This window comes from Thamnophis sirtalis, unplaced genomic scaffold (assembly GCF_051295495.1).
Source record: "Thamnophis sirtalis isolate CommonGarterSnake01/CBP01778 unplaced genomic scaffold, rThaSir2_p1.2 scaffold_13, whole genome shotgun sequence".
Lineage (NCBI taxonomy): Eukaryota > Metazoa > Chordata > Lepidosauria > Squamata > Natricidae > Thamnophis > Thamnophis sirtalis.
In genome coordinates, this window is record NW_028261393.1 from 1,296,588 (window position 1) to 1,309,762 (window position 13,175).

At 43.9% G+C, this 13,175-nt stretch overlaps 1 protein-coding gene across 1 annotated transcript in view; it reads right to left on the reverse strand.

The window, feature by feature from the left end:
- Positions 1–11,583, reverse strand: part of SYNE4 (spectrin repeat containing nuclear envelope family member 4) — a gene marked incomplete in the record, with an annotated part of 21,644 nt that extends 10,061 nt beyond the window's left edge. The window contains 5 exon segments of the mRNA XM_087727936.1: positions 168–305; positions 1,669–1,845; positions 6,468–6,618; positions 8,735–9,036; positions 11,268–11,583. Of these exon segments, the coding sequence (XP_087584062.1) occupies positions 168–305; positions 1,669–1,845; positions 6,468–6,618; positions 8,735–8,865 (597 nt within the window).
- Between the last annotated feature and the right edge of the window lie 1,592 nt (positions 11,584–13,175).

The window sequence follows — 13,175 nt, forward strand, 5'->3', positions numbered from 1 at the left end:
CTGACAAAATAACGGAGAAACGTCTCAGGGTTCTTTCCCTCCAGAGCTGAAGGATGCCAAATTCCAGATCTTGGGAAAAAATTGAAGGATCCTTCAGGAAAAAATCCAGCAAAGGTGAGCAGAGAAGCACCCGAGTCTCTTCCTGGTGGACACAGGATCCATTTTACCTGCAGCCGTATCATTTTCTCCAGCGGCGTCCCTGCGGAGAAGTGCTCGACATCAGTCAGCCGCAGGTCCAGTTCCATCAGCCGCACCTGGATGGTCTCCTTCTTCTGCCCAAACTCCTCCCATTGGTTGACAAAATGCTGAGGGAGGATCCAGAGCGGATGAAAACACGCTGCCCCTCGTCCTCACAGCCAGGAAAAGGATCTTTGTGGCTCAGGGTTGAACTATGGGGGTCCGGGCTGCTCTCTAAGCTTGGTGGGGTTTTTTGCAGGCGTTTCAGGACCCAACTAGGTAACATCATCAGTGTCAGATGGGAGGAGCAGTAGGGGGGAAGGGGTGAGGAGAGGAGGGGGAGGAGGGGAAGAGGAGGAGGAGGACTGTGGGGTCCTGGGTGTTCTCTGACCTTGGTGGTTTTTTTGCAGACATTTCATGATTTTTTTAAAATAAATTTATTTTATTTTATCAATTTCATATGTACATTCACAATTATGTGATCTCATAACTGTTATTAATAATATGTATTTATAACAATTTTTCCCTACTTTTAACAATATATTTGAAGATTGCTTTTTTAACATCCCATAGATCCATCTTGTCTTACAACGGTCCTACTTCTTCTTCCCTCCCTCCCTCTTTTCCTTCCCTCGTTTCTTCTCTCCTACTCCCCTTCCTTCCCTCCCTCCTTCTCTCCTTCCCTCCTTCCTTCCCTCCTTTCTTTTCTCCTTCTCTCCTTCCTTTCCCCCTTCCTTTCCTCCTTCCTTCTCTCCTACATTCCCTCCTTCCTTCCCTCCTCTCTTCTCTCCTTCTCTTCTTCCTTCCCTCCTTTCTTCTCTCCTTCTCTCATTCCTTCCCTCCTTGCTTCCCTCCCTCCTTCCCTCCTTCCTACCCCCCTTTCTTCTCTTTCTTCTCTCCTTCCTTCCTTCCTCCTCTACTTTCCCTTCTCTCCTTTCAGGATTTAAAGTAGGTAATGTCATCAGTGCTATGTGGGAGGAGGAGGAGGGAGGGAGGAGGAGGAGGAGGAGACGATGGCGAACTGTGAGGTCCTTGATGCTGTCTGAGCTTGGCCCTTTTCTTGCAGACATTTCATGACCCAACTAGGTAACATCATCAGTACCAGATGGGAGGAATAGGAACAGGAGGAGGGGGAGGAGAGGAGGAGGAGGGGGAGGAAGAAGAGGGGGGGGGAGGAGGAGGACTGTGAGGTCCTTGATGCTGTCCCTTTTCTTGCAGACATTTCATGACCCAACTAGGTAACATCCTCAGTGCTAGAAGGAAATGAATATAAGCAGACAGCAACCTCCATCCTCTTCTGGCGCCGATGATATTCTCCAGCTGGGGCATGAAACATCTGCAAAAGCCCCCCCCCCCCCCGAGACACCTAAGGTTTGTGGGGGGGAGCAGCAGCACCGAGAGCTGCCCAAACACGACCTCCAAACCCAGAGCCGGCTGGGACCAACCCTTGATGACCGTACCAACGAACCCCTCCGTCTCTTCCAAGCTCACCTGGAGCCTCCTGGAAACAGCAGCCGCCTGGCTTTGCAGCTTCTCCCAGCGCCAGTTCACCTCCTGCATGGAGGACTTCAGGCACGGGTCGATGTTGCCCGTCCCCACCAGCTGGCGGTACTGCTTGTTCAAGGACTCCAAAGACCATACCTTCTCCGAGATGTCCTTCTGCAATGCCTGGCGAGGTGGGAGGGGGGAGCGAAATCCCAGAAGGGTTCAGGTCACCAGCACGGAAGAGTTTGCTGGGCTGTGTGGAATTTAGTTCAAACTTTCTGGTTCCTATCACTTCTGCATTGCTCGTCCACTAACAAATCTTCAAAGTTGGCAGCTTTAAGACTTGTGGACTTCAACTCCCAGAATTCTCCAGCCAGCTATGCTGGCTGGAGAATTCTGGGAGTTGAAGTCCACAAGTCTTAAAGCTGCCAACTTTGAGGACTCCTGCACTAATCTTTCAGGCTTGCCATTCCTTTTCAAAGAAATGATCTATGTATTGATTTAACGTGTGACAGTGGGAACAATTAACCAGCGGAACAGCTTGCCACCAGAATTATTGCCGTTCCATCCCTGGATGTTTTCAAGAAAAGATCATTGGATAGCCATTTCTCTGGAATGATACAGGCAGTCCTCGACTTACAATCGCAGCCGAGCCTAAATTTTTGTTGTTAAGGGAGACACGGGCTCCATTTTTACAACTTTTCTTGCCGCGGTTGTTAAGTGAATCTCTGCAGTGGATAAGTCGGCCGCCCGGTTGTTAAGCGGATCTGGCTCCCCCCTTGACTTGCTTGCCACCAGGTCGCAAAAGGGGATCGTGTGAACACAACAGTCGTAACTACAAGTCGTAAGTATGAGTCAGCTGCCAAGCATCTGGATTTTGATCAGGCGATCACGGGGCGTTTACAAAGGGTGAAAAACGGATGCCACCTTTTTCAGGGCGGTCGTAATGTTGAATTGACCATTAAATGAACTGTTGTAAGTCGAGGGCAAGAGGGTCCAATCAAGAGGCCTTCAATTTTGGGAACTTTTAAGACTTCAACTCCAGAATTCCCCAGCCAGCATCTTACCACCGGACAACTCTTGCTAGCTTTCAATATTAAAAGATAAGGCAGAAGAAGGGGGGAAGGATAAAGAGGAGGAAGAGAAAGAAGAGAAGGGAAAGAAGGTGGAAGAAAGAAGGAGAGAAGAAAGAGAAGAAACTGGGGGAGGAAGGAGGGAGGGAAGAAGAGAGGGTAGTAAAGAGGGAAAGAGGGAGGGAAAGAAAGAGAGAAGGAGTGTTGAAAGGAAGGAAGGAAGGAGGGAGGAAAGGAGGGAGATTAAGAGAAAAGGAAGGAGGAGGGAAAGAGGAAGGGAAGGAGGAAAGGTATGTGAGAAGGAGGGGGGGACCGAGGGAGGGAAAGGAGGGGGAAGGAAAGGAGGAAAGGAGAAAAGAAAGGAGGGAAGGCAGGGGAGAAGGAAGTAAGGAGGGGAGGGAAGAAAAGGGTACGGAAAAGAAGAAATGAGGGAAGAGAAGAGGGAGGGAAGGAATAAGATACCTAACCTTTGATGTTTAGAATGATTTGATAGTATGGGAATATCTTGAAATGTAGTTGTATTGTTTTTTACAAGTTATGGATGTTGTATTTTCTTTTTACCAATAAAATCTTTTTTTTAAATTTAAAAAAAATAAAAAAAATATTAAAAGATAAAAATAATATAAATGCAATATTACAAGAGTATAAACATACAAAGTTAGCCTGATAGTCCTCAGCTTTGTCCATTTTAAAATCTGTGGGCTTTAATTCCCAGAATTGCTGGCCGGGGAATTATGGGGAGTTGAAGTCCACACATCTTAAACGTTCCAAGATCGGATGCCTCGTGGTACAAGGTCTCCTGCTCGAGCAAGGGGTTGGACTAGAAGACCTCCCGGGTCCCTTCCAACCTTGTCCTCCCCATATCTATCTCTAGGCCCTTGGTTGGCAGCCTCTTTCTGGCATTTTGATTCTCACCACCACCCCTAAAAAAAAACTTTTAAAAGAAAATATATTTCTAAAAAGCATTTTTAAAGTTTATTCTAAGTATCGTTTTAAAATTTAAAATGGGGCAAAATCCTTTTTAAAATTAAACACATGCTTAAAACCTTTTAAAAATTAAGGATATATCCCGGAGTCCTACGGGATTGGGTGGCATATAAATGTTATTAAACTTATAAACTTAAACTTATTCAGATTTCACGCCTCGCCAGACACATTCAGAGCAGGAAGCACAAAACAGCCTCTGTTTGTCCCAGCCTGTCCCACAAAGGTCTTCCCAGGCCTCTCAATGCCACGTTTGTTTGCTGTGATTTTTGGCTCCTCGTGATTCTCGGCCATCGAAAAGGCTGCGTTTATCTCGGGGATCTCTGCAGATCCGGTGAGACTACCCAACCCTTCCTCGCCCGGGAACAGGGGAGCCTGTAAATTTCCTCGGATGGCTTCCTATGATTTATTCCATTTATTTATTCAACTGATACACCTACACACCAATTCTTCTCACTCTTTTTCCTTCCCTTAATTTCCTATTTCTATTCGGGTTTTTTTTCTTTGGGTTTTCTACCATAAAAACAAATTTTAAAAATTAAATATAAGCAACTGCTCCTCTTAAATCAGTGTTTCTCAACCTTGGCAACTTGAAGATGTCCGGACTTCAACTAGATAGATAGATAGATAGATAGATAGATAGATAGATAGATAGATAGATAGATAGATAGATAGATAGATAGATAGACAGACAGACAGACAGACAGACAGACAGACAGATAGATAGATGATAGATAGATGATAGATAGATAGATAGATAGATAGATAGACAGATAGATAGATAGATAGATAGATAGATAAATGATAGATATATAGATGATAGATAGATAGATAGATAGATGATAGATAGATAGATAGATAGATAGATGATAGATAGATGATAGATAGATAAATAGATAAATAGATGATAGATAGATAGATAGATAGATAGACAGACAGACAGACAGACAGATAGATGATAGATAGATAGATAGATGATAGATAGATAGATAAATAGATAGATAAATAGATGATAGATAGATAGATAGATAGATAGACAGACAGACAGACAGACAGATAGATGATAGATAGATAGATGATAGATAGATAGATAGATAGATAGATAGATGATAGATAGATAAATAGATAGATAGATAGACAGATAGATAGATAGGTAGATAGATAGATAGATAAATGATAGATATATAGATGATAGATAGATAGATAGATAGATAGATAGATGATAGATAGATAGATAGATAGATAGATAAATAGATGATAGATAGATAGGTAGGTAGGTAGATAGATAGGTAGATAGATAGATAGATGATAGGTAGGTAGGTAGGTAGGTAGGTAGGTAGGTAGGTAGGTAGGTAGGTAGGTAGATAGATAGATAGATAGATAGATAGATAGATAGATAGATAGATAGATAGATAGATAGATAGATAGATAGATAGCGAATGCTGGCTGGGGAATTCTGGGAGTTGAAGTCCGGACATCTTCAAGTTGCCAAGGTTGAGAAACACTGTTCTTAAATGAATGACTCTATCATTGGAATATTAAAATACTATGAATAATATCATTACAGGTAGTCCTTGGCTTAACAACAGTTCATTTAGTGAGTGTTCAAATTTACAACAGCAGTGAAAAAAAGCGACGTATGGCCATTTTTCACACTTACGACCACTGCAGCATCACATGATCAAATTTCAGATGCTTGCAAATGACTCCTATTTACGACGGTCGCACCGTCCCGGGGTCGTCTGATCCCCTTTTGCGACCTTTGGATGAGCAAAGTCAACGGGGAAACCAGATTCACTTAACAACGGGCTTACTAACTTATCAACTGCAGTGATTCACTTAACAATTGGAATGGTCACAAAAGCAGGCAAAATTCAATCAATGTCTTCCTTAACCACAGAAATTTGGTGCTCAATCGTGGCCATAAGTTGAGGACTTCCTATAATTACCTTTTTTAAAAACTAGGTTTCATTTTTTTTAAAACACGTGATTGAAAAATATATACTTAATTTTTAAAAAGGTTTTTAAACATGTGTTTAATTTTAAAAAGGATTTTGCCCCATTTTAAATTTTGAAATGATACTTAGAATATATTTAACTTTCAAAAGCGTTTTGGAAATATATTTTCTTTTAAAAGGTTTTTTTTGGGAGGGGGAGATGTATTTTTGATTTTCATGGAGAGAAAAATGGGAAAAGCCCAAAGCTGTGACCCGTCAAAACCGCGGTCCACTAAAGCGCGCCCGATTAAAGCACGTACCTGACGTCATCAGCAGCGCGACAAATAAAATTAAAAATAAATTAAATTAAAATTAAAATAAAATTAAAGCAAGCCGATTCACATAAAGGTAAGGATTAGGTTTAGGGTTAGGGTTAGGTTTAGGGTTACGTTAAGCGTTAGCGTTAGGTTTAGGGTTAGGTTAAGGGTTAGGCTTAGGGTTAGGGTTACGTTAAGCGTTAGGGTTAGGTTAAGGGTTAGGTTTAGGGTTAGGTTAAGGGTTAGGCTTAGGGTTAGGTTTGGGGGGGTTAGGGTAAGGTTTTCGCGTTAATTTTAAATTTACCGCTCACAGCGTGCTGTTTTCGTCGCACTGTGATGACGTCACGTACGCGCTTTCGTCGAGCGCGCTTTTGTCTACCGCGGTTTTGTGGTGGAACCAAGAAAGCAGCCAGGCTATTCAGCTTGTGGCCAGATGGGAGGCAAAGAAATTTAATAAATAAAATAAAAGCCAGAAGAAGCCGAATTCTGCTTACCCAAAACCTTTGCAGCTCCTTTTTGGAGCAGGTGTAGGAGACCTGGGAGGACCTGGGAGAGGCGGCCACCATTTCAGCTGCCTGGAGCCAGTCCTGGAAGCGGAAGACGCTGTCCTGGAGAGACTTCTGCAGGGTCCAGGCCTCCTCCTCCCTGAGGGAAGGGCATGGAAGACTGGGTGAGATGGGTACCATACCCCCCCCCCCCATGCCACCCACCCTCCAGTCTTTCTTTCCTTCTGAATGGGAAAGGACCGAATATTTCCTGTCTGGGAGAGCAGAGACTGCGTGTCATGAACATCAGTCCAGCCACAGGGGTGGCGATTAAAAGACCCTTCCCCAAAGAGGAGATGGGTCGGTGCGGGAAAAGCATGCAGAGAGACAAGGTGTATCTATCAATCTATCTCATCTAGCTACCATCCATCCACTCAATTATCTGTCCATCCCTCCATCCATCTATTCATCCATTCTATTTACATCTATCTATCTATCTATCTATCTATCTATCTATCTATCTATCTATCTATCTATCTATCTATCTATCTATCATCTATCTATCTATCATCTAATCCATCTAAACTTTTTATACCTACCACCCACTTTTGTATCTCTGTTAGTAGTAAAATTTTCTAACCGCCCACCGGTTCCACAGTAATGGTGATTTAGAAAGTAGGGAAGTAACTTTACTTTATAAAATGTATAAAGCAGAGTTACAGCAAACCCCTCCCGCCCACCATGAAAGCTGGAACGCCCACTAGTGGGTGGTAGGGACCAGGTTGACTACCACTGATCTAATCTATCTAATCTATCTGTATCATCCAGCTATCATCTATCTATTGCTATCTACCTATCATCTATTTATCTCTTTCTCTCTCTTTCCTCTCAATCATCCATTCCCTCCCTCCCTCCATCTATCTTTGTTATTATCTAGCTATCTAGCTATCATCTATTTATCCATCCACTCAATTATCCGTCCATCCCTCCATCCATCTACTCATCCATTCTATTTACCCATATCTATCTATTATCTATCAGCTATCTATCTATCTATCTATCTATCTATCTATCTATCTATCTATCTATCTATCTATCTATCTATCTATCTATCATCTATCTATCTATCTATCTATCATCTATCTATCTATCTATCTATCTATCTATCTATCTATCTATCTATCATCTATCTATCTATCATCTATCTATCTATCTATCTATCATCTATCTATCCATCCATCCATCTATCATCTATCTATCTATCTATCTATCTATCTATCTATCTATCATCTATCTATCTATCTATCTATCTATCTATCTATCTATCTATCTATCTATCTATCTATCTATCTATCTATCTATCTGTATTATCTAGCTATCATCTATCTATTGCTATCTACCTATCATCTATTTATCTCTTTCTCTCTCTTTCTCTCAATCATCCACTCCATCCATCCATCCATCCATCCATCCATCCATCCATCCATCTTTGTTATTATCTAGCTATGTAGCCATCATCTATTTATCTCTCTCTATGTGTCTATCCACTCTCACCTATTTATCTATCTAACATCATCTATTATCTATCATGGATCACCTATCTACCATCCATTCATCCATCCATCCATCCATCCATCCATCCATCCATCCATCCCACTCTCTCTCTCTCTCTCTTCTGTATACCCCCTCAAGGTATTTCATCCATGCTCTGTCAGCTGGGTATGAGAATTGGCTGATGGATGTGGAGGCATAAACCTAGAAATCCACTGTTTCTAGCACAATTAATTTCCTGCACTGCATTTGTTACCGCCATGCACTCCAACCATTCTGGATGGTTTACACAATCCAAGATAAAATAATTATAAGCATAAATAAAACCAGGCAGCCTGGACTGAAAGCAGGTAATAAAACACTGCATGGCAGCTCTTCTCATCCCCCAAAAAGCAAATTTAAGCCCAGGCCTGGCACCAAAGCCGGGTTTTAGGAACTTTTCAGAGCCCCCACAAGCACCTTCCTTTCTATGACTGTTCCACATTCTGTGCCTGCTGCTTACTCTCTTACTATCCCTTTCTCTCCAATGAATATAAACAGGAACATTATTTCCCTTCTTGCTAATTATCCCAGCATTCCCAAGGGCAGAGGAGTGAAGAAAAGGAAAGCACCTCTGCAATCACTGATTTTTCCATTTAGTGACCGCTTCGCTTAACAACCGTCAGTCCCAATTGTGGTTGCTAAACGAGGACTACTAGTTCTGCTAAGAAGTGCATCCCCCTCACCTGATCCGTTTCTCTACAGTCACCATGAAAAGGTTGCAAGCAGCATTTACTGGCATCCTCGGCTCCCCAGACCATCTGCGGCATCTCCGCTTATCCGGGAAAAGGTCAAAGTTCACAGCACCTCCCTGCATTCCAAGTGGTTGGTTTCAGGCTTATGGCTCCGTGGCAGAAGATGCCCCCAAACTCCCCCGGAGGTGTCCGAGGGCTGGCGAAAACCTCAGATGCCTCCGGTTTGCTCCCAGAGTATTGGAAGAAAGCAAAATCCTCTCGCCAGCCTTATCTGGAGAATCCTGTCCAGATTTCTAGAAAACAAAAGGAAAGAAAAAGTAATAGCAATAGCAGTTAGACTTATATACCGCTTCATAGGGCTTTCAGCCCTCTCTAAGCGGTTTACAGAGTCAGCATATCGCCCCCAACAATCCGATAGATAGATAGATAGATAGATAGATAGATAGATAGATAGATAGATAGATAGATAGCAATAGCAATAGCAATAGCAATAGCAGTTAGACTTATCTACCGCTTCATAGGGCTTTCAGGCCTCTCTAAGCGGTTTACAGAGTCAGCATATCGCCCCCAACAACAATCCGGGTCCTCATTTCACCCACCTCGGAAGGATGGAAGGCTGAGGGAAGGAGGAAAGAAGGAAGGAAGGAAGGAAGGAAGGGCAATAGCACTTAGATTTATATACCACTCCATAGTGTTTTTATAGCCTTCTCTAAGCGGTTTACAGAGTCAGCATATTGCCCCCAACAACAATCCGGGTCCTCATTTCACCCACCTCGGAAGGATGGAAGGCTGAGTCAACCCTGAGCCGGTGAGATTTGAACAGCCGAACTGCAGAACTAGCAGTCAGCTGAAGTAGCCTGCAGTGCTGCATTTAACCACTGAGCCACCTTGGCTCCTAAAGTAAAAGAAGGAAAGAAAGAAAGAAAGAAAGAAAGAAAGAAAGAAAGAAAGAAAGAAAGAAAGAGAAAGAAAGAAAGGAAAGAAAGAGAAAGAAAGAAAGAAAGAAAGAAAAAAGGAAAGAAAGAGAAAGAAAGAAAGGAAAGAAAGAGAAAGAAAGAAAGAAAGGAAAGAAAAAGAAAGAAAGAAAGAAAGAAAGGAAAGAAAAAGAAAGAAAGAAAGAAAGAAAAGAAAGGGAAAGAAAGAGAAAGAAAGAAAGAAAGAAAGGAAAGAAAGAGAAAGAAAGAAAGAAAGAAAGAAAGAAAAAAGGAAAGAAAAAGAAAGAAAGAAAGGAAAGAAAGAGAAAGAAAGAAAGAAAGAAAGAAAGAAAGAAAAAGAAAGAAAGAAAGAAAGAAAGGAAAGAAAAAGAAAGAAAGAAAGAAAGAAAGAAAGAAAGAAAAAAGGAAAGAAAGAGAAAGAAAGAAAGAAAGAAAGAAAGGAAAGAAAAAGAAAGAAAGTTTGCTTTTAGGATCACGCAACAACTTTGCTAAAGTTTTGATTCCGATTATTCCCTTTGCAATTGGAGATCTTGGAATACCTGTTTTTATCGCCTGCGATCTGCTTTATGGCATGCAAATCTACCTTTGGCCCTGCACAGCCTCGGAGGCGCATAAGTGCTGATAAATAAATGACACCAGTCACAACATGGGTGTGCACGGGCTGCATTTATCTAAGAAAGCACATCGGGCACGTGCGGAGTGTATTCATATAACCATACCTCATCTGGCTCCAGGGGAGAACAGCCACGTCCCTCAAAAAGGTGTGTGCAAACATTTTTTTTTCTTTCTGGCTTCTTGGCTTTATAATTTATATTCAGGGTTCCCTGCATGCGTGCTTTTCTTTACGCATGAAAAATATCCCTGCATTTTTCCAAAACTTTATTATTTCCCCTCCCATTTATGGATGAATGAATGAATGGAAGGAGGGAAGAAAGGAAGGAAGCCCTTCCCCCCCATTTATCCAACTACTATTAAAATTAGGAAATTCTCCTTAACTTTCCACTGGATTCGTCCTTTCTCTAATGTCTATTACTCCATCCCTCAGCAGCCTCCGAGCATGTACAGAGTGCACCTTGCCTACCTACCACTGACCAACCGGCTTGAAGTTGTCCCTTGAAGTCCCTGATTGAACCAGGTGCCCCTGAATGAAAGGCAGGCAGCCATCCTCACCAAAAGCCCCCCTCCCATTCCGTTCTGTCTTTTCCAAGTCCTGAGCCCTGTGATCCATCCCACAGCCTTCAAAGGAAAAGGCTTAGAGGGAGGGAGGGAGGGAGGGAGAGGGGGAGAGAGGAATCCCAGCCCTTCTTAACATGTCCATCAATCACCTGTCACTTCAACCTGCAGCCCCGCCTTCCACAGATCGAGACAAGCAGGTTGGATTTTCACGGGTGCTCAATTTTCTGCAGCTTTTGCAAACTCACCCACGACCAACAGAGCCCGCATGGGAGAAAAAGGGCTGGCACCAAGGCTTTACAATCTCCCTGGCAGGATGCTGCCCCCCCCCCAGAAGGCTCAAAGGAGACCCCCAACTTCAGGGAGCCTAGCAATTCCCCCCCCCACACACACACAAAGAGAGACTCTGAATCTACCTGCCCGTCCAGGAGCCGGGATCCTCTTTCTGAGCTGCTGCATTTCCCTTGCCTGTCAATCATTAAACAGGTAACAAACAAGGACCGGGACAGAGAGTGCCATCCTCCTCTTCCTCCTTGGCCAACGTGACAGAAAACAGGTGTGCAAAATGCCCAGTGGAGGCTTGGCGGGTAGAAACTCCCCAAAAAGCCCGCCTGGCCCAGGTTTTGCTTCTTCTGCTCTTCAAACAAGAGAGCGGATCTGCAGCTCACCTGCGCCAGGAAAACGAGCAAGGAGGGTTGGCAGGTAACTCGATTCTCTCGGGGCAAAAGGATGTGGCCCAACCCATTTCCAGCTCTGGGTGGCAGCTGCTTCTCCGGCAGGGCGTGGTGCCAACGTCACATATGCCACCTGCCGTTTTTTTTCCAAGCTACGGGGGGCTTGTCTTAGCCGGCCAGTGGGGCTGGACAGGTGAGTGCCCCCCCCCCATGGAAGGGCCTTTCATTGAACCTAAGGGCAGAGAACGTCGGATCCTATGGCTGGAAGGCACCTTGGAGGTCTTCTAGTCCAGTGTTTCTCAACCTTGGCCACTTGAAGATGTCTGGACTTCAACTCCCAGAATTCCCCAGCCAGCAAATGCTGGCTGGGGAATTCTGGGAGTTGAAGTCCAGACATCTTCAAGTGGCCAAGGTTGAGAAACACTGTTCTAGTCCAACCCCCTGCTCAAGGAGCAGACTCTTAACTCTACCCTCTCGAACAAATGGCCATCCAAACATTCCTTGAAGACCTCCAGTGACGGAGCATCCATAACTCCCACCGATCAATTGGGGCCCACATCACAGAAAGTTCTCCTCTTAAGTTCTAGGTTGGTTCTCTCCTAGATGAGTTTCCATCTGTCGCGTCTTGTCCTACCTTCAGGGGCTCTGGAGAACAAGAGAGTTGGAAGGGACTCTAGAGGTCTTCTAGTCCAACCCACTGTTCCAAGAGAGGAGGCTTCCTACCATTCCAGACAAAGGGCTCTCTAATCTTTTCTTCGAAACCTCCCGTGATGAAGCGCCCAAGATTTCTAGTGGCAAGTCGTTCCGCTGATTAATTGTTCTCACTGTCAGGAAATTTCTCCGTATTTCTAGGTTGGTTCTCCCTTTGATGAGTTTCCACCCACTGCTTCTTGTCCAGACATCAGGTGCTTTGGAGAACAAATCCATAATAAATAGGTTGAACCCCCTCTCTCCTCTGTAATAGCCCCCTCAATTATTAGAAGACAATGATCATGTGGGCCCTGGTCCTTCTCTTCGTTAGGACTAGATAGTCCTAAACCCTTTCGTCGTTCATCAAACGGTTTCGCCTCCAGACCCTTTAACACAGGTGTGTCCAAACTTGGCTATTTTTAAGACTTGTGGACTTCCAGAATCTCCCAGCCAGATTTCTTCACTGCAAAACCCCACATGGACATTGCAAATCCACTCGGCTTCCTTTCCGCGGGGGTGGAATAAGATCTCCTGGGGCGGGAAGGGGTTAGACTAGAAGACCTCTGAGGTCCCCTCCAGCCCTGGGATTCTGATTCTAAGAATGAAACTGAAGGCTGAGGGACAAGGGTCTCCCCCTTAGTTTGCAAACTGAGCTGGCACTCTGGTTTCTTAAACCTGCTGGCTGGGGGGATTCTGGGAGTTGTAGTCCACCCGCTCTTAAAAGTGGCCTCAGGTTGAAAAACATGTTAATTTTGGAGCGTAGCCAGCTGCAAACACATCACTTCCCCACGTAGGCTTTTTCTTTACACTGAAAAGTCACCACCGCAGTTTAAGGAAGTACAATTCAGAAACCTGATACGGCGTAAAAGTCAGGGAAAGTTTATCAAGATCTAACCTTTGGCCCCAAACAGCCACCAAAGCTGGGCTCCAGAGTCCAAAAAAGCAGACAAAAATAATCAC